This window comes from Podarcis bocagei (genome assembly GCF_964188305.1).
Source record: "Podarcis bocagei genome assembly, chromosome: 13".
NCBI classification, from domain to species: domain Eukaryota; kingdom Metazoa; phylum Chordata; class Lepidosauria; order Squamata; family Lacertidae; genus Podarcis; species Podarcis bocagei.
In genome coordinates this window covers 29,745,839-29,766,534 of record NC_138138.1, presented here as the reverse complement: position 1 = coordinate 29,766,534, position 20,696 = coordinate 29,745,839, and the positions used below count along the sequence as shown (strand labels likewise).

The window sequence follows — 20,696 nt, the reverse complement described above, 5'->3', positions numbered from 1 at the left end:
TTAATGTTGCATACAGTGTGAGGTTGGGGGAAAAGAGAAAGGGGAGAGAGTGAGAGGGGCTGGGGTGGTAAAGCTTGCATTCTTTCACTTAGATTTTTTGTGTCAGCATCACTTGAGTAAATTATCTTTCTATTCACTTATTATTTTTCCTTGTCAGTGACAGAGGTTGAGGAGGGCAGGCAGGGCATAGTTGGTTGTCTTTCGTTGACTGCAGTTAGATTTGTTTGCATGGGGGGGCACGCGAGCAATGTGTAAGTGTGTTTGTGTGTTTCTAACCCAGTGGATAGATTGCTGCATTCAACCATTTTTTATTTGGAGTAGTTCCATTGAAATTGATGAGCCTGAGTTAATCATTAATTGTGATTAACTCACAATTAATGATTAATTTCAATGGGTGTACTCAGAATAAAAAAATAGATGAATGCAATCCACTGCTTTTTAAACCTCTCATTATTCTGTCTGCAAAAGAGGTCCTTGAAACTTTCATGTCTGCATAATGATGAAAGGTAACTTCTCATTTCCACTGTGGATTATACTTCACCTCTGGTCTTTTGCTGTGTGAAGGAGGCTGGGGAGATTTGTTTCCCTCACTATGTAACTTAAATTAAGCAAAGTAAATAATAAATCCATGGGGAGTTTTGCATCCTTAACTAAACCTTTGAGAACTACTTGCTCAACATGATGTCTTATAACTGCCAGGAGACACTATACTGCAGCCTTCACCAATGGCTGGGGCTAATGAGAACTGTAGTCCAAAACACCTGGCAGGAACCACATTGAAGAAGGCTACTTTACAGCTAACAAGAAGTAGATCTTCCCTGTTCTGTCCATTCTTTGGGGTAGATCTGAACGATCCTTCACACACACACTCCAATCTGTTCAGGAAGAGATTGCTCAAAGCTCTTCCTCTTCCACCCAGCACCACTTCTGCTTCTATGCGTGGGTACAAATTGTCTGACAACATGTGTTTTAACTGTGCAATCTCTCTCAGCATGATCCACTCTACAGTGTAGCTGTGAGGATACATTTGTATGTGTTTGGGTGGGTGCCTTGAGTCCGCTAAATTACTGGGCATAGTGGGTGTTGGTGTTTAATCATTGCTTGGAGTATTGAGATTGGCTGCCACACAGTGAATTTAGAGGTGTCAAAATACAGGCCAAACCAGTTTTTCCATTCTCAGAAAATCATCATGGAGAACAAAATGAGGTTAATGGGAGATTAACCAAGCAGATACTCTGTGTCAGATAGCAGAGACAAAGCAGAGTTGGCTAGCATGTGGGCTAGAGAGAAAAAGTGTCAATCCATTAAAGCCAGCAAGCTGAGCAGTGAGCCATGTTTGATTTGAGCTGGACAGTGAGCCATGTTTCATTTCTTTTTTGATCCAAGGCTGAATCAATGGAAGAAACTGGACCCTATCGGAGTGCAATGCTTTGAACCCCTCCATCATAGGCTCAGGTTGCATATATGTGTAAATAAGCCATACATAATAAATACACTACAGTCTCCGCTATGCTTCATTTCCAAAGGAAACACAAACCCTGACTAAGTGTCCGGACCCCTGGAATTTTGCACTACTCTGAGATTGGGGTGGCATGTAACGCACACACACAGTCACCTTGAGCTGCATGGATGAACAATGAGATAGAGATAAGATAGACTGATGGTTAGAATCCAATGGTCAGCAGCAGCTTGCAAATCACTACAAAACCACGTGAGAGAAACTGAAGACACTTTGCCAAGATGCCAAAAGATGTTTTATGCACTGCATTTTTGTTAGATCATTTTAGGTATATAAAAGTAATTAAATTGTTGTAGCACTGATAACACAGCTGACAAGTGGGGCTTAAATCTTGCTCAGTTTGCTGGAAAGAGATGCATAGAGCCCATAGCAAATGGATCTCTTTTTGCCAAGCTAGGTGAAGGAAAGCAGGGACTTCTCCATGCCCCTGATAAGAATTTGGCCCATTGAACCAAAAATATTCCGCAGCTCTAAGGGATAAAAATCCATGACTTCTGATGGAGACTTGCAAACCACCTTGCAAACCACTCATCAAAGTTTTATTCTCGTTGGAGCTTTGAAAAGAACCTTGGCTGCATGAATAAAATGGACCCAGGATGGTTCAGATACTCAATCATAGATATAAGACCAATGATGATGTTTCATTTTTATCCCACCTTTATCATGCTATAGCACAAGAATGACCATCAAATAGTGCAGTAACAAACACTGCTGTTGTTGACCTCCATCTATCTCAGGAGACAATGGAGGAGTGTGCCTTTGTGAGTGAAGCCAAACTGTTGGAGAATTACAGTGTCTGCTGTGGCTGTAGAGACTGATACATGAGAGACGTGTTTTGTTGCAGCTGGGGCAGATGAAGGAATCTGGTTGTGCTACTGCATTGTGGAAGAACTGATAAAACAGTCCAGTATAGACCCACTACTAATGCACTATTATTATTAAATCAACAACATGCTGCAGAATACACCAGTCTGGTGAGGCCCAAAGATTACTTGTAAGCTGCAGCCTACATCAACAATATGACCCTCATTCTATGTTTTGTTGAGGTACACAGAATCACCACCCACTGGCGCACGAAGGTGGGGGGCGGAGGGAGCGGTCAGCCCCAGGTGCCATTCCTGGGGGGTGCCATGGCAGCAGGGCCCTCCCCGGATGCCCACCACTCACCGTGCACCCTGGGAAGCGCGACGCATGCCCCCCGCCCCACGACGTGCAACGTGTGCCCCCCCACAATGCGCGCCAGTGACACCCCTGCCTGTTCGCCACTCCAGGTGCCAGAGCATGTCACTCCGCCACGGTTACCACCACCACAACAAACTTTTCTGCTAATTTGAAAGTTCCACACTGAAAAAGGCTTGAGAAGAATCAGAAGGATGAGGCAGGATCTTGGATTGTCATTTCTTGATCTTTTTCATGATCTTCATCTCTGCTGTATTCTTTGGGCAGGATGTTTCCATGCTTTCCATTATCTAACCTTTTCAGCACCCTGGAAGCTACAAGGCAATGAGGATCTGCGGGGAAAGAAGAAGCGAAATGTTAAATGGATGGTTTATTTATTTATTTATTTATTTGGTCTCTTTGTTATTCATTGGTGTGTTGAAAGTTTGAGAGAATGCTTAGACAGAGGAGGAAATTTTTCACCAGAAGACCAGAGTGTCTGAATGAATTCCTGGAGGACAGAGCAGAGGTGACTGTACTATGAGGCAACAGGAGGCAGCCACATTGGATGGCAGAATCTGGGCATCAGGAAAGAGTATTTTTTTATCTTCAGTTTCTTAAATTTACTATAACCTACCAAGACAATTTCTGTGGTGAAAGACTGTGCTACATGATATACACACACACTTGCCAACTAAGAATAATGCTCCATGCATCTGATAGTCAAGTTTATGAAAACTCATGCCATAATTAATTTGTCATTCCTTAAAATGTCCCAGGACTCTTAGCTGTTTCTGTTTTTGCTGTAGCAGGCTATTGCTCTTATACTGTAACTACATTTTTATCCAATACCCCATTATTATTACTTTTTATTCCAAATGGTTTAAATTATAAATACAGCTCAAAAGTATTTTCCAAATGTTGGTATCCAGTTTCCTTGTCATATTTATTCAAGTCTCATCTCCAAAACATAGCATTTCATCGATTTCTGTCCTTTTCTGAACTTTGCTGTCTGATTCTGTTTTGAGACATGCACAGCTTGGGAATAAGATATCGGAACCAGTCACAGCTCACAGCTGTAAGCAATCTGGATCCAATAGCTGGGATATTGGAAGCACGCTGGGCTTCTCAATTAATTTCTTGCATAAGAAGAACTCTGCTGAGTCAAATCAAAAGCCTATCAAATCAAAAGTTTCCCAAAGCAGCCAACCAGATGCTTTCATGTTCTTACCTGCAGGGTCACAGTAAGCCCTTTCCTGAGTCACATCAGTTTTAGACTTCCCAACAACTACTAAAAATGAAAGAAAGAGAATAATAATAATAAATAAGAGATATTCAAAGGGAAAGAGCTGTAATTTCTGCCTTATCATCTTAATGTACAAGATGGATTGAAACAGTTAAAAATAACTTTATTAAATTTTTTGGCTTCTGGTTATGATGGCAACAGGCCAGGCAGCCAGCTCCAGAGCTTCACAGATTTTAATCGAGGTTTAATTGATTTTCACTTCTTTTAAACCAAGCATTTTATTAACTATCAGCTGTTCATTTAATCTGGAAGCTGGGGAGCGGAAGAATGTGGAGCTGTGAGATAATAAATAATTAACAAGCTTGGAGCTTATCTGTTCTGTCAGCATCCCATTCAGCAAGTGGAAGCAAGGACGGTGGCTGAATTTGACACTGTAACTATTAAGATTTTAACTTAGTCTTTTGAACCTAAAATGTCATCTAGAGGCAAGAAAAGAATCCAAATCAGTACCAGTAATGATACTGGGGCTCATAAATCCAGTAATTTTATATAAAATATTTTAACCTGCTTTTCATTCCAAGATCTCAGGGTGAGGAATAATAAAACCTCATTGCTGGCTGGGCGCAGCAGCATGTCCCTTAAATTACCATGAAGTCATAATAGAAGGAAAACAAATAAGCATTACTTTGGGGTGTCTTTCAGATATTGTTGGGCTCCAAATCTTCTCTTCTCCAGCCAACATTGCCAATGCTTAGGGATGATGTGAGTTGTATCCCAACAACTTCTGGGGGTGTGGTGTCAAAGGTTGCTTAGACACCCTAATACACATATCACTGTAGGTCAGTACATAATGCTATTTTTGTGCCTCTGCCTTCTTTCTAGACTTATGCCATATCTTGCTGGTCTTAATTAGACCAGCGGTTACCATCTGCTGCTTGTTGCTTTGCTTTACTTCCACTTTGGTAGTGCAGAAGGTTCTGAACCATGAAGCTGGCTATCATGGACAGGCTTACTAGTATCAGCACAGTAGCTCCATTTTCCGTCTTTGTCATAGCTGCTTGTTGTTGCACACCAAAACTTCCTGGGCATGACTTCTTCATCTGTGCAAGTATAGAACGTCCTCCCGTTGTAAACAAAGGGGAACACACAGGGCTTTCCATGAGAGTTGCCGCCATGCTCTGTTTGGAGACAAGAAATATATGAGGCAAATATTATGACACCAGTTTAATGGAGAGTCTATGTGCTTCACAACACACTGGGACAAGCAAATTTCAGCATATTTAGGACTGCACTGAATTGTGACTGCAAAGTTTCATTGGTGTTTTGGCATAATAAGCAGCAGAGTGATATGGATTCATAGTTGCACCCAATATTCATAAATGGCTAAGCTGGGAGGACCATTACACATAAAATTCTCCAAGAGATGGCTGATGTTCTCCAAATTCTCCAAAGGTTCAGGCTGAAGTTGAAAAATAATTTCTTCAAAAATTGACCAGACTTTTTTTTCTGAGAAATTTCAACTCAGATCTAGGTAATACCTCATGTATCTTCTGCTAACTCCTTGGATATGTTAACTGCAATTCCTAAAAGATGTAGTTGTAAACAAGTCATAGAAACTGATGGCAATCTTATTACTTCTGCCAGAGATAAATTAGCATACAAGTGAAAGAATATGGAAGATCTGCAGATAGATATCTGCTTAAAATGCCTGTTGGGTACATGTTACAATGAAGCTCAAAACACTGCGGCCTGGTTCCCACAAAAAGCAAACAGTAAGCCTGTTTCTTGGCTGTACCACTTCAGAGTAATTGAGCCCAAATTACATCATACTAAAATTAACCAAAGTCATTCAGCAAATTGCAGAAACCAGACTTGCATAGAAAGTTCCATTCTTGGGCAAGCTGTCTGAACTTGCATTGGATTCTCAAACCAAAGTGCTTCTGGATGATACAAATCTAGATATAATTAATTGAGTCTCTCTCTCTAATGGCTGTCTGCAACACTGCAAACACCACTTGTTTTCCAAAAATATTTTGGATAGGTCACACCACCAGACTAATCTGACTGTTAATTGTCTTGATGCTGCTCTTATCCTATTCATGGAATTAGCTTTTGTTTAATATATTTTTATCACATTGTTTTGAAATATATACTGTATTTTTCGCTCTATAAGATGCACCAGACCACAAAACACACCTAGTTTTTGGAGGAGGAAAACAAGTAAAAAAAATCTGAATCTTAGAAGCCAGAACAGCAAGAGGGATCGCTGCGCAGTGAAAGCAGCAATCCCTTTTGCTGTTCTGGCTTCTGGGATAGCTGTGCAGCCTGCATTCACTCCATAAGACGCACACACATTTCCCCTTACTTTTTAGGAGGGAAAAACTGAGTCTTATAGAGCAAAAAATACGGTAATTTAAAATTACTGTGATGGTGATTACTAAAACCACTGCTACAACAACTGAATTGTGGTGCTTGGCAGCACAGAAATACATTTGCGAAATACAGGAACTCGTTCTGTAGGGTTTGAGGTTGTTTTCTTTCATCTCTTGTGGGTGAAACAAGAGGAGAAGAGCTTCAACACTAAGAAGAGGAGAGCAGTTCTATGCACACTTCGCAGATCACTTTGCTCTGCAGTAGAGGGCCTACTGCAGATACCATCTCATCAAGACTTCCTTTCCATATGGTATGGAAACCAAGCCTTTAGGATAGTGATACCTATCCTTTGGAACTCTTCTCTTGTTAAATATTGGACTGTTGTCATCTCTATTGCCTTTCTGCTGCCTATTGAAGTGATTGTCTTTATCCATGTCTGCATCTGTATCAAAACATTTCACCATTGGTCTCCAGAGCCATAGCAGGCACTGTAAGTGCTCCCAATGGTTTGACTTCACCCCTGAAGTCATGGTCTCTTCCATGGTCTCCTGAGACAGACAAATGCCAACAATAACAACCTTCATTAGATTTCAAATTGTTCTTATATATATATGGAACAATTTTTAATTATTTGTATAAATGACATTGTTTGTACATACGAAATTGTTTTTAATTGTTGATTATTTTTATTGTGAAATTGCTTCAATATCTTTTTAGGGAACCTGCCCTGATGGGCAGAGTATAAATAATAATAGTAGTAGTAGTAGTCATAGTAGTAGTAATTCAAAAATGAAGTCAAATAAATAAATCCCATTGAACTCAGTAGAATTTACTTCTTAGTAAATATGTGTGTGTGGCATTCACTTCCTTCACTGAGATTTTCAAACTCTGGTGATGTGCTTACCTGTCTCATAGCAAGACTTCCAATGGTGGTCTTTGTCATAGGAACTGGTTGTAGCACACCACAACCAATGGAACCTGGATCCATCTTTGGTGCAGGTATGATATGTCTTGTTTTTATAGATAAACGGGAAGACACAGGATGAAACGTCTGAAACAGTTAAAGAAAACGGGTAAAGACCATTGTGATTTAAATTTAGTAGATCATATTATTTTAATGTTGTTTTCCACAACTTTGTAGCCCACAAAAAGAGTATGGTATTGAATTCCAGATATTAAAGAATGCTTGTAATCGGCCCTTGAACATCAGTATCATTTATACTGAACACTGAATAATTCCTTCCTCTTCAAAATTTGGGGGGGGGGGACACCATGAAACATGCAATGTAAGCTTAGGAAGTCACAAGCGGGATTTTTGGGGGGGGGAGGTGGAGTTCACTGACTTTAGGAAGATAAGAAGCTGTTATAGTGAGCCATACCACTGTTGCATCTATTTCAGCACTGACTAGTAGTCTCTCTCAAGGATTTCAGATGCAGGTTTCTCCCAGTTCTACCTGGAGATACTGGAAACTGGACCCAGAACCTTCTAAATACAAATCAGATGCTTTACAGCTGAGCTATGACCCTTCCCAAATGACATTCCTCACAATTTATTAATACTGGAGCTGTGGGACAGTAAGCGGCATTTGTGTACCAATATATACAATGATATCGTGGACCTGGGAAAGGTATGGGAAAGTGCCAGCAAAACGATCCTTGAGGAGGGGGAACCCCTAAGTGTTTGGAGACCGTGAGACAACAAGGAGGGAGAGAGAATAAACATTATGTATAATGTGGAAACACAGAATAGAGAGCAGTTTTAAATCTCTCATTTATAATGCTACATAACACTCAGAGACACCCAATGAAAGTGATTGGCAGGAGTTTCAGGACAGATAAAATATTATATCATTATATCAATCATAATTAATTTTACAAGGTGATAGCCATTAACTTCAATGACTTTGACAGGAGGAAAGCAGCACCAACTACTCTTAGCCATAACAATTAAATGCTTTCCATCTGTATTCCACTGTATACCAGTTGTTGAGGAGTACATGGATGGGGAAAAGGGGTTTTCTGCATGCGCCACCCATTGCCTTAAGAAAAACAATCGCCTGACCAAAACTGAATGGAGTATGCTGAATCAGACTTGGACTGATCCAGCAGTGGTCATTTTATGTTTTCATGCACTATCATTTGCAAATGACCAAAATAAAAAGTCTAATGTCATGCAGCCTTCTGCCTTATCAGGTCTCTTTGCCACCCCCTTCTGCCATGAAGGGGAAACTTCATGTGGGGCCCTGGCATGGCACTGTCCTCACAGTGACTGCTGCTTTTTAGTCCTTCTCCTCTTCAGTCACTTCTCACTCAAGAAGGCAGTGGGTGGGGATGAGAAGAAGCAGAGCAGAGCGTATACCTATATGGGCCACCAAAGGAACTGGAAGGAACGTGTCAAGGAGATACAACATGGTTCCTCAGAAGCCACAGCTGTCAGGCTCAGTAGCAAAAGAGACATTGCCTCCTTAGCCCATAGCACAACTATTCAGCATTACATAACACTTCCTGCTCAGTATTGCCCTGATTCTTCTTTAAACTTTGCCCACTGGACTTGTTCCACAGCCCAGGCAAGGAAAGCATCTTCTGTACCTCGCACAAATGCTTCTTTTCCACTTCTACCCTATATATATTAACAGTACAATCCTATGCAATCTTACTCAATAGTAAACCTCACTAAATCCCCCAATAAACAGATGAGAACATGATGTTGCTCTTTAAATAAAAAAAAGATTTCGATACTCCATACAACTCAATGCCACCAGGGGAAAAAAATCATTGTTTCTGAGTCAACATGTTCTTCACAGCTTCTCTCACAGGACAAGAGCTTCCAATCTTAAAGTAATGAAGCAGGAAAGAATAAAACAGGAGAAGGGAGATAGTTCCTGCTGTGCAGTGTTGGGGAGGCAGAAGGAAATTCTTACCTGGACGTGCTGAACTGAAGGGTAACAGGACCCAGGTACAAACTAGGAGTTGAGTGATGAACCACATAGTTGCTGATCACTCCAGAGTTTGAAATCCCTGTGCTTCTTTGTGGTGTCCTCTTTTTAGCACAGTCTCCACACACCCTTAATTATGCTTGCAAAACACTGCACTCCATAAATAGCCATGACACTCATACCAGACAAAGGAATCTCAAATACTAAATACTGGGACAAGAAACTCAAGAGAGGTGTGTATGTGCCAATCAGCTGGGCTGGGCCATTTTTTCTCCCTTTCCTGTATCCCTGCACTGCTTTGGCATGAGATTTCCCACATACGTAATACTTCTGAAATTACAGTGAGCAAATCATTGGTGTTAGGTCTGAACTATAATTCATTGCTAGCTGCAAAACCCTGAAGGCAACACCTCAGCTTCAGAAGAACTTCACTGTCATTCTGAATTGGCTGTTCTGAGAGTGGGGAGTAGGGCCTTTTTAAAAAACTGGAACTCGCCAGAACTGAGTTCCAGCACCTCCCAGGTGGGTTCCATTGCCAATTTAAGAGAACAAGGGAGATGTTCCTTGTGAGTTCCAGTACCTCTTTTTCTAGAAAAATAGCACTGGTGAGGGGTGTTATATTCCTGACACACTGACTTTCCACACTCCCTTCAAAGACTTCTATCATTGCTGAACATTATTAGCAGTTCCAAGACATGTAACCATGGGTGTAGCCAGGGGGATGGGGGTTAGCTGCCACTCCTAAATTAAGTAATCAAAAACACTTAGAAATTAGATATAATCAGAATATTTGAAATTGACATGCTTGCAGAGGTCACTTGGATGATGTTGTGGCACATTCTAACAACGCAACTGGCAACACAACAGAGAGATATGGCATGGTTTCCACAAACTCATGGAAATATTTTCTGTTTCCATAAAAAAAAAGACTCTGCTTGTCTCTAGGGTTGGCATATTTCAAAAAGTAAAAACCAGGACACCAACAAAGTTGTTGAGCTTTTTTGCTTATGAAAGCACCGGAATTGTTGAGCAAAGAAACCGTGATTTTTTGATTGGTGTATCTCTCTTGCTCAGCCATGCACCACTTGTACCGTATAGCAGTCATTCAGTACCTTGCAAAGAATAGAAATCTGGCTAAGGTCAACAGTGGCAGGGGAGTGTCTCAATGGGCTCTGCTTACTGAGTGTGTACAGAAAATTTTCCAGCAAATCCAAGAAAACTTGTTCTATAGCAAGCAATGCAATGATTGCAACAAGCTCGACATAATTAGAGTGAACTCAGTTCCCTCAACAACCCATTAATTAAAAACGGGAACTGGGTCCAATTTTGTTCTCAGAGCACCCTAGTGGAATGAAGTGAAGCTTGGAAAAGCAAACAGCATGAGAGATTTGTGTCCAGTTCTGTAAAAGTGTCTGGGATTTCAAATAAATTACTTTTTAAAAACTCCCCCCCCCAAAAAAAATGAACAATTTCCTGCCCCGGTAATGCAGGCTTCTCTGAAACCATATTACTGACTCATGCAACAGTTCCTGGTAATCTTGTTGATCAACATCAAACTAATCCTTGTTATTAATCTAAGGGCTGTGTCACATATTACATTTTGTAAATGCACATTTAAAATGTTTTACATTCATATATACAAATATAAAGTAGGAATGCAATAAACATATGAGTCATAACCTGGGAGCCAGGATTAGCATGGTTCCCAGTTAACAATAAACTCAATATGCCATAAATTCTATGAAATGTTCTTTCTATTCATGATGCTTGGTCACAAATATGTGCAAATGAGAAACTATTATGTATACTGTGCATATGCTATTTTGTGCCACCAACATTTCTCATAAAGTGAAATTAGATGTAAATGTTGAGGTTTTTTTAACAAATGAACCCATTTCAATCAAGGTTTAGGCCTGGTTTTGGCACAGGAACTGCTTTGATCACCCTATATGGTGACCTCTGTCAGGAGAGAGATAGGGGAAATGTGTCTCTGTTAATTCTCATTGACCTCTCAGTGGCTTTCAATACCATCAACCATGATATCCTTCTGGAGTGGCTGTCCGAGTTAGGAGTGGATGACAGTATCAGTTTGCATTTCTTAGTACAGAAAGTATTGATCTGATGTGTAGAGATCTTTCCTGTTCTAATTAATTCAAGAGGGTTCTGGAAGCTTCTCAGTGTGAAAGAAACAAGCAGAAGGTTCCTGATGTTTGGGTTACTCCTTCAGAGAAGCTGAGTACAGCTGGCTTCAACTGGTTCTGTTATCTCTTTCTGTCAAGGTCATGCTTTGGATGTTTGGGTGAAGTGTGTGATAGAACACACAAACTCTCACATATACAACCAGCCACATGTACATATTTTCATTCATCCTATGAAGACTATGCAATCTCATTGATGCAATTGCAAAAAGTTTCTCCTGCACTTGTCATATTTCATAGTGATCACTCATTGTACAATTTTTTATGCTGCCCAGCAAACTAGAAGAAATGTTTTATTTTTGTAGCACAAAGATACAGTTTGACAAAGATTAATAATCTCCCACTGCTGCATCTTATTTATTTCTAGGCCACCTCACAGGGTAAAGCCCTCCCAAAGCAGATATATATATATATAAGTCACAGGATCATCATTCTTCTAAATTGTTTGCAGCACAACCCACTTAGCAAGGCTTCTAGTCGGCACACTCAATGACCTTTCTTTTACTCATCCACCTGTTGTGATCAAAACTGGATAACTGGAATCACTGACATTCATTACCGCCACCTGGTTGAACTCCTGGAAAATGAGAACAGAGTAGTCAAAATACCATTAATGTTGAACAGTTCCAATGAAACTTATAGCCCAAATGATTAAAAAATGGAAAGGATTCTTCCAACTATCAAGTCCTGGGAAGTACAACAGATTTACTTCATAACATATATCTAGAACAAACCTGTAGACTCAGACACTGTGACCCAGAATTCTCTCCCCATGCTAAACATCAGTGACTCATCATAGCATTGCCTTTTAGCACTTCCACACCTTGCATTAGAGTCATATTGCAAGCACCATACATCAAGTTTTCAGCACCCATGGAGATTGGGCTTTTTCCAGATCCATTCCCGTTTGATCAACTAATGTCTACTGAATGCTCCGTACACACTGCACAATGTCAACTCATTTCTGCAAATGTTAGTCATGCTCAGAGTAGACCCACTGAAATTAATGGGCATGGCTAATTTCAGTGGGTATACTCAGAGTACATGTTAGTGGGATATGACCCACTGCACTTCTGGGTGCATTTATACATAAAATCTTGAACAATGAAGAGAGTTTTGGCACTGTTAGCAAAAAACCATAGCCCACAAACAATCATGTCACCACAAGGGCTAAATTGCATGCCGTGGTGACAAGTCCGCAATAAAACAAAGGAATTGGGGTGTCATCTGAAGTATCAAATGGGCAGGCAAGCAGGGCTTGCTAAATCAGACTAAAATTTCAGTCAGGTAGCAGCATTTTCTGGTCTTGACTGTGTGCCAAAATGTGACAGGCAGTGAGCCACATATACCTGAATTGGGTGGAAGTCAACCTATTCTTTTCTTTGATTTGGCGTCTGGTTGGAGTGTGTGACTTAACGACGCATCACACTTCTTTCTTTGATTTAGCAACCAAAATATCTACCTCAACACCCTTTGAAACACAATACGACATCAAACATTAAAAACTTCCTTGAACAGGGCTGCCTTCAGGTGTTTTCTAAACTTAGTAGCACACTACCATTAGCATCATCTTACTTGTGTCAGCGCAGTAGCTCCACTTCTTGCCCTTATCATAGTTGCCTGTTGTTGCACACCAGAACCTGCCATGATCAGAATCCTCATTGGTGCAGGTAAAGAATTTCCGGCCCTTGTAGGTGAAGGGGAAGACACAGGCCTGGCCATTGGAGTTCCCTTCATATTCTACAGATGCAGGGAATACAAAAATAAGAAGGATCAAAAAGGAAAAGGTGTTTTAAAATTATGTATTGAAGAAGTGGACAAAGGCCAATCACTCAGGGACTGAGCAACCTTTCTAGGGTTGCCATATGTCCTCTTTTTCTAGGACATGTCCTCTTTTTCAAGATTAAAATTTCTGTCCTGGCAGATTTTTAAAATTTGGCAAAATGTCCAGGTTTTTTTGGTTTGGTTTTTTTGTTTACAGTAACCCAGGAATTTTTTTATAGTGCATTAGACTCAGATTTAAGGCACCCAGCTAAGCTAGGCTGCAGCAGAGAGTCACAACAGAGCAGAATTTTAAACTAGCTATATACTGTATAAATCCCTTCTCTTGTGGCTGAACTAAAAGGACACTGGCTCAGCTACAAGATCTTGGAGAAGGAGTCTGGGAGAGCAACAGTTAACACCCCCCTGTCCTTAAGGAGAGTCCGTATGTACACGTCAAATAGATTAATAAATTGTTCTGTGCACATTTATGTTCACAAAGATGTGGACATGAGCTGAAATACTTTCATGTGCCAAGTGAGGTAGCAATATGTATTATTATTATTATTATTATTATTATTATTATTATTATTATTATTTTGTTGAAAGTTAAGAACATTGCTGCTAGCAATATATCACAGCTTCTATAGCCTATATATAGTAGGGTATTTAAAATGAGAGTTGTCATAGCAATCTGTAGCTAAAAGTAGAAGTTGGCAAATGTGTCCTCTTTTTTGCTCTTCAAAATATGGCAACCCTAAAAGCTCAGACTATACTTTTGATTTCCATAATCGACTTCAAATGGTGGGTAGTGTTTTCGTTTAAACTATATGTAAATTCTCAGGTGGCGTGTCCATATTTGGTTCCAAGCCAACATTTCCCCAAGCATTCCTATCCCATGTTCTGTTTTCAGTCCTTTTTGTTCAGGTGTTGCAGGAGGAGACCACCAGTGCCCCCTATTCACCGAGAAGCCACTATAGAGGCAGCATTGAGGAGGCTGCCGAAGAGACAGCAGATCTAGGCCTCCAAGGAGCGCACCGCAGACATTGCTGCCCCTGGGATGGCAGCAATGGACAGCATACTCTTTGGAAGCTAGATTTCCTGCCCCTCTGGATCCTGCCACCTGAGGCAGTCACTTCAGTTTACTTCATGGGTGGGCTAGTCCTGGCCTGGGTACAAGTACAGCACAAGCAATGGGGCTTCTGTAAATTGAAAATAAGGCCTAGTGATGGTTCAAAATTAATGGTGAACTTAAAGATACTTCATATGCAGATATAATATTATTATTATCCTTATTAGGTTTTTTTTGCCCCAATCAATCCCATATAGCAATCCCTAGTACAGTGGTACCTCGGGTTACATACGCTTCAGGTTACACACTCTGCTAACCCAGAAATAGTGCTTCAGGTTAAGAACTTTGCTTCAGGATAAGAACAGAAATCGGGCTCCGGCGGCGCGGCAGCAGCGGGAGGCCCCATTAGCTAAAGTGGTGCTTCAGGTTAAGAACAGTTTCAGGTTAAGAACAGACCTCTGGAACGAATTAAGTACTTAACCTGAGGTACCATTGTAAACCACTGTTTTACATCTATACCAAACTTCCATGGAATAAGTTCCCTTATTCCTGAAAATTGTTGACAAGTTTCCTGCCACAACATGGCCTACCTTGAAGGGCACATGCCTTCCATTTACTGTCTTTGTCATGGAATAAGTTCCCTTATTCCTGAAAATTGTTGACAAGTTTCCTGCCACAACATGGCCTACCTTGAAGGGCACATGCCTTCCATTTACTGTCTTTGTCATAGTTTGCAGTCGTGGCACACCACAGTGTGCTATCTCCAGATCCATCCATGGTGCAGGCAGAGTAGGATTTCCCTTTGAAAATGAAGGGGAAGGTGCAAGGGCGTGGTTCTGAGGAAGAAATAAAAGGTTTGGGAATTGAAAAACTACATTAAGAGGGATTAGTGGGAAATGCACGGTAAGAAGAAAGCTGACTCAAGGTCCATATGCAATAGTTTTGCTGTTTCCAGACTCATGAGCACATGAGCCAGCTTTGAAGACAGAAGACGAAATTCTAGAGGCATCCGAAAGTATTACCAAAATCATATCTTGAATGTACATCCTACACACCCCTGATTTTTCTCCATAAATGTACACCATGTAGGCTCCCACCAATGTGAATATTTAATTCTGAATAAAATTGCCAAAGAGGAGAAGATGTTTCCAGTCCATCACACAAAACAAACCTTGTCTCTCTTCTGACCCACCCACCTCCTCTTATATGTTCCCCAATGATAAAACAAGGGTATCTGACTTTTCCCTCTGGATTTCATCCCCTACCTGAAGGATCGCAGTAAGTCCATTTGGGGTTTGTATCGTAATTGCTGGTGAGGGAGCACCAGAGCTTTCCAGTAGATGCCCCACTTGTTGTGCAAAATGAGTAGGATTTGCCTTTGTAGATGAAAGGAAAGACGCACGGCCCATGAGAATTGGCAGAAAGTCCTGCAGAAAGGTGGAGACAGAGGGATGGTCATCTCATACAACAGGGGTTCCCTAATCCTGTCATTAATGTCCTATTTCCTATCCATTTTCTCTGTCCTACAACACATTCAAAAGCACCAAACTAGAGACTAGATATTGAAAGCAGACTTGTAAATCAGCACTAATTCCTCTAGAAAGGTTCAGTAATTCTATGCCACCCCCCTTTTTGTGGGCACAGTGAATTTGCTACATTTCTCGAGTTATTTTGCTCTACTCACACGATTCTCTGGTATTCATTGTGATCAAGAATATTTGCTTTAAAATATGAAACAGTGAAAAAAGGGCTCTGATAATACACATTGATTGGTGGTAGAATTTTATTTTTATTTTATTTTCTGGTGTTGGCTTGAACCATGTTCACCTATTTTGAAAGACTGTATTTGTTTTGAACATTTTGTAATGCCAATCCACCTTCTCAACTTTTATTTTAAAAATCAATAAATATTAATTTTTAAGAATAATATTTGGGTTGATCTATGGGAGAGAGGGAGGATTATGTCTTTGTGACATGAGTCACAAGACGTAGGGTGGATCTACACACAGGAAAAAAACACTATAAATAAGTAATAAATCAAATCATTATAACAAAAGAAAAAAACATTATTTAAAATCGGATAGAAAAGTTTTGTGCTCTACAGTGCCATCTAGTGTTGCATGTTTTTACACATTTAAAACGTGGGGTTTTGGCTAATGTAGCTGAGTCCTATAATATTCCTTTTTCTATAACTTCTATTGTACCACTGTTACAACGCTATAACTGAGACAGACGCTAGATCCATCTAGCTTGGTGTTGTCTACTCTGACTGGCAAGGACTCTCTTCCAGCCCTACCTGGAGATTCTGGTGAATGAAATTTTGATGTTTTGCATGCAAAGCAAGTGCTCCCAACGTGGGGCCTTCCAGGTGTTTCACATCAGTGTGTCCCCAACAAATATGGCTACTGGTCAGTGGTGATGGGAACTGCAGTTTAAAATGTCTGGAGGGCACCAGATTGGGGAATACTGAACTTCCTGCTCACTCTCCTTGGCCTACAAAGTGCCTTGACTAATTATTCATCCAGCCAACCACTCCTGTTATTCCAGGCCCCTGCAGTATGCTCACTGGTATCAGCACAGTAGCTCCATTTCTTGTCCTTGTCATAGCTCCCTGTTGTCGCACACCAGAAGTTCCCTTTCTGCGAATCTAGATTGGTGCAGGTATAGAAGGTTTGGTTCTTGTACGCATAGGGGAAGACACAGGCTCGTCCACCATCATTACCTCCATACTCTAGACCCAAACAGAGTGAGATTATATGCATTGAAACATACTAGTGATGATCACAAAATACAAAAAAAAAACACAAAATGGTGAACAAGTCACATATATTCAGGTAGGTAGCCGTGTTGGTCTGACACAGTTGAAATATATTTTAAAAAAATAAAAAATTGTCCAGTGGCATCTTACGAGACCAACTAAGTTTGTTCTTGGTATAAGCTTTTGTGTGCATGCACACTTCTTCAGATACCGTATAGATACCATAAGTCACATATATATAAACCTTGCCAGATATCTCCTTTGCAAAGACTTAGAAAGATAGCTACAAACCAAGGACAAAAGAATTGGGCAGGAGCCTGTGAGAGCAGGTTGCAATTACTCAACTGACAATAATGTTAAAGAAACAAGAAAGTATAAAGAAAGATTAAGTGCATGAATTCAGTTATACTAGATATAAAACAAGACATGAAGATAGCTGGCATTTATGCCAATGTAATATCAGTAATGTTAGAAAAGATGACATGTGACTTTTATGGTCTATGCAATCTTTATCAATTATTAGTAGGAAATATTTGTACAAAAGTGCCTCTTAGGTACATAGTTTGAACCATATTTTCAACTTAACATACTGGTGATGTGTTTCATTTCTTCAGAGATCTTGTTGCTTGAAGCAACTTTTCACTGATCCTTGGAAGGAGATTTGTAATAGTTCGGGTATAAGGAAGATCTATAAAAGCTATTGATGGTAGTCCCAAACCTGTTTAAGAGCAGAGAAAGAGTTCAGCTGCATCAGACCAAAGGCCCATCTAATCCAACATTTTGTTTCCATGATGTCCAATCAGATGCCTATGGAAAGCCCACATCTAGCTTTAAAGTTCATGAGGATGATCTGTTTACTTTATTTCAGTGAAATGGCTATGCATATGTGTGACATAGGAAACCAGAAATAGAAGAAAATACAGGTCACCTTTAGGGGAACATGTTTTCCATTGTAACATCTTTTTTGTGCCATGGTCAGTCGATGTGGCACACCACAGCTCATGATAGTCATCCTTGGTGCAAGAGGAATAGGATTTATTCTTGTAAATAAATGGGAAGACACAGGGATGATCAGCTGAAATGGAAACAGGGGACAAAGGTGTAAGAATAAGAACTACAATTCATTAACTGGAAACAGTGTAGTTTTCATCCATGCATGTGCAACAGCTGTCTCGATTTCCACTTACTCAGCATTCAGTTTTCTAGTCATAATTGAAGCTGGTTTAAGAAAATCACACACCAAACAGCAGTATTTGTCAAGAAACTACAGCATCAGTATGGATAGTGGCTAATATCATGTGAATGTGGCTTCAAAAACTAGTAGCGAGCAAGCAGTGGATGCAGAGCAAGCCACTGCTTCTCATGCTGTCTCCTGTGGTGGGCTGGCATTCCCCCCTCCCCAGTGTGCCACAGACTGGTACCATATGTAGCCGCTGGAGAATCCTACCCAACCTGGGCTGTGGAAGAGGCACTGGGGACCAGCAGCCATGCTTTCTTAGTCTATGTCTGAGTGCTTATTTGTTTGTTTATTTTGCCCAGCAGTTTCCCAGGAAAACCCAATCTTTACCACTAAATCAGATCAAATGGCAATTTGGGTTTTCCATGGATTGCCATTTGCTCCAATTCAGCGGTAAAGAGTGGGTTTTCAGGGGTGCCAGGTCCAAAAATAAGCAGTCAGATGCGTACCTGAAAATCCCAGACCTGTGCCTAGAAATGTGGAGCAAAGGTAAGTATGGGTGAGCCTATTATTATTATTATTATTATTATTATTATTATTATTATTATACCTCACCCATCTTGCTGGGTTTCCCCAGCAACTCTGGGTGGCTCACATCACATACTAAAAAATCAAACATTAAAAACTTCCCTAAAGTTTTTCAGCGCCTTCAGATGTTTAAAGTGCCTTCAAATGTCTTCTAAAAGCAGCAGAAAGTCATGCCCCATTTTTCCAAGGAAAGGATGTGGCGGTCTTTAAGGGGAAGGAATTTCAGTCTACCCTTAGTTATACATGCCTGAGGTTTAGTTTAAGGGCTACAGAACCTCTATGAAGGCTGCGATCCTGTGCACACTTAGCTAGGAGTAAGGCCCAGGGTTGTTTTTTCAGCCAGAACTCTCCAGAACTCAGTTCCAGCACCTCTTAGGTAGGTGCCATTGCCATTATAACAGAACAAGGGAGCTGTTCATGTTGAGTTCCAGCACCTCTTTTTCTAGAAAAAAATAGCACTGGTAAGCCCATTAACTCAGTGGGGCTTACTGATGGGTGGACAGACTGTAAGTCATCTTTTCCCCACTAAGACAGGACCATAGCTAAACAGAAGTTGATGCAAGTGATGGCTAGCTGTAAGAGATCCTTTGAAAGCAGAGATCAATGATCCACTAGCCTTGTTAAGATGAATCAGAAACAATTCATGGAATATTTCTTACCCGTAGCTTCAGTCAACAATGGTAAGAGACCACAGGTGAACAAGAGGAATGCCATGATGGAGCCCATCTCTTCTCTAAGGCACTCTGACAGGCATGAGGCGGGTATTCTTTTTATAAGCCCCACTTAGACCTTTCCTTCCTTCAGCTACAGTTGTCTGATGTTTGCACAATCACAAGAAATGGGAGGTGTTTGTATTTCCCAACAGCAGCTCAGTGTGCCTGATCATTATTTGTTTCCTCTTTGTACACAGTGATAAGAACAAAGGGAAGTGGGCCTTATCTTGCAATGAGTAAACAAGGAGGCTTCCTTAGAAAAGGATGGCCTTTTCGCTGACAAGTATAGTGAGGAAATAATTACACTGTTAATTATGTAAAATTAATAACATTTGTAAATTACATAAATTATATAGCAGACAAATAAGACAAATAATTTCATATTTGGCAAAAACTAAACTACAACAGATGGAAACAAGATGACCTTGACAGGTCAGAATAGAAATTGCTTGTTCTTACATCCCTAAGCAGGGGTAGGGAAGCTCAGGCCTGGCCTCCAGGGACCCAGTTATACAGCTGCAAATAAAATGTTTTAAGTGTAATATACAGTGTGACACTAGAGGGCAATGATGAGCCTTATGGCAAATTCAATGTATTTTTTAAAAATGCTTTTAAAAAAGCATTTTCAGAGCGGTTTTTATATGTGTCTAGATTCCACCCAGGTCTCTCTCTCTGGCCCTCAGGATGTTCCTTAAGTCATACACCCTGCCGAGGCTTGAACACTCCTTGAGTGTTTTGGCCTGGGCTGGATCTACATTGATCTGTAAAAATGTTATTAAATATGACGTTATATCATTCTCAATGCAATTTTCTATTGTTGAAGGCTCACTGCTCTACAGTGCCTTCTTGTGTCACGTTTTATTAACACATTTTTAACATTATAAACAACCAGTGTAGATCTGTCACTGGCTGGAATGTGTCATTGAACTCTGATAATACCTCTTGCTTGCCAGAGTGGAGGAAAGAAAGGGGTGCTTGAATATTTGTAGAACCTAGTCTACTCTATAAAAGTAAGAATTACAATAATTGCTGCTTGTGCTTTTGCCTCTGGCCCTGCCCACCAAGGGCATGTGGCCCCCAAAGTTTACCCAGAAGGGAATGTGGCCCTTGCATTACAAAGTGTTCCCCATCTCTGTGATACGGAGCTGATTTAGTGAAGATGGGAGAAGATTCTGATGATAAGAGATGGTGAATCTA

The 20,696-nt window shown here is 40.5% G+C and overlaps 1 protein-coding gene across 1 annotated transcript; it reads right to left on the bottom strand.

The window, feature by feature from the left end:
• Positions 1-1,731: 1,731 nt before the first annotated feature.
• Positions 1,732-19,600, bottom strand: ELSPBP1 (epididymal sperm binding protein 1). Its single transcript, XM_081165499.1, has 11 exons — positions 19,446-19,600; positions 17,950-18,096; positions 16,830-16,994; positions 15,529-15,690; positions 14,953-15,099; positions 13,006-13,170; positions 9,218-12,007; positions 7,201-7,347; positions 4,937-5,101; positions 3,909-3,968; positions 1,732-3,030 (listed from the first exon to the last, which is right to left on the bottom strand). Exons 1-7 carry the CDS (start codon positions 19,510-19,512, stop codon positions 11,973-11,975), a joined length of 888 nt encoding a protein of 295 aa, XP_081021625.1. The 5' UTR covers positions 19,513-19,600; the 3' UTR covers positions 1,732-3,030; positions 3,909-3,968; positions 4,937-5,101; positions 7,201-7,347; positions 9,218-11,972.
• Between the last annotated feature and the right edge of the window lie 1,096 nt (positions 19,601-20,696).

What these genes read in the sequence shown, in the direction of transcription:
- ELSPBP1 (XM_081165499.1), bottom strand. Translation starts at nt 19,512, where the DNA reads ATGGGCTCCATCATGGCATTCCTCTTGTTCACCTGTGGTCTCTTACCA. An exon ending in GAGCTACTGTGCTGATACCA is followed by an intron (nt 15,691 to 16,829) that starts GTGAGCATACTG and finishes ACCTTTCTGCAG; the next exon opens with GACTTTCTGCCAATTCTCAT. An exon ending in GACTTACTGCGATCCTTCAG is followed by an intron (nt 15,100 to 15,528) that starts GTAGGGGATGAA and finishes TTTCTTCCTCAG; the next exon opens with AACCACGCCCTTGCACCTTC.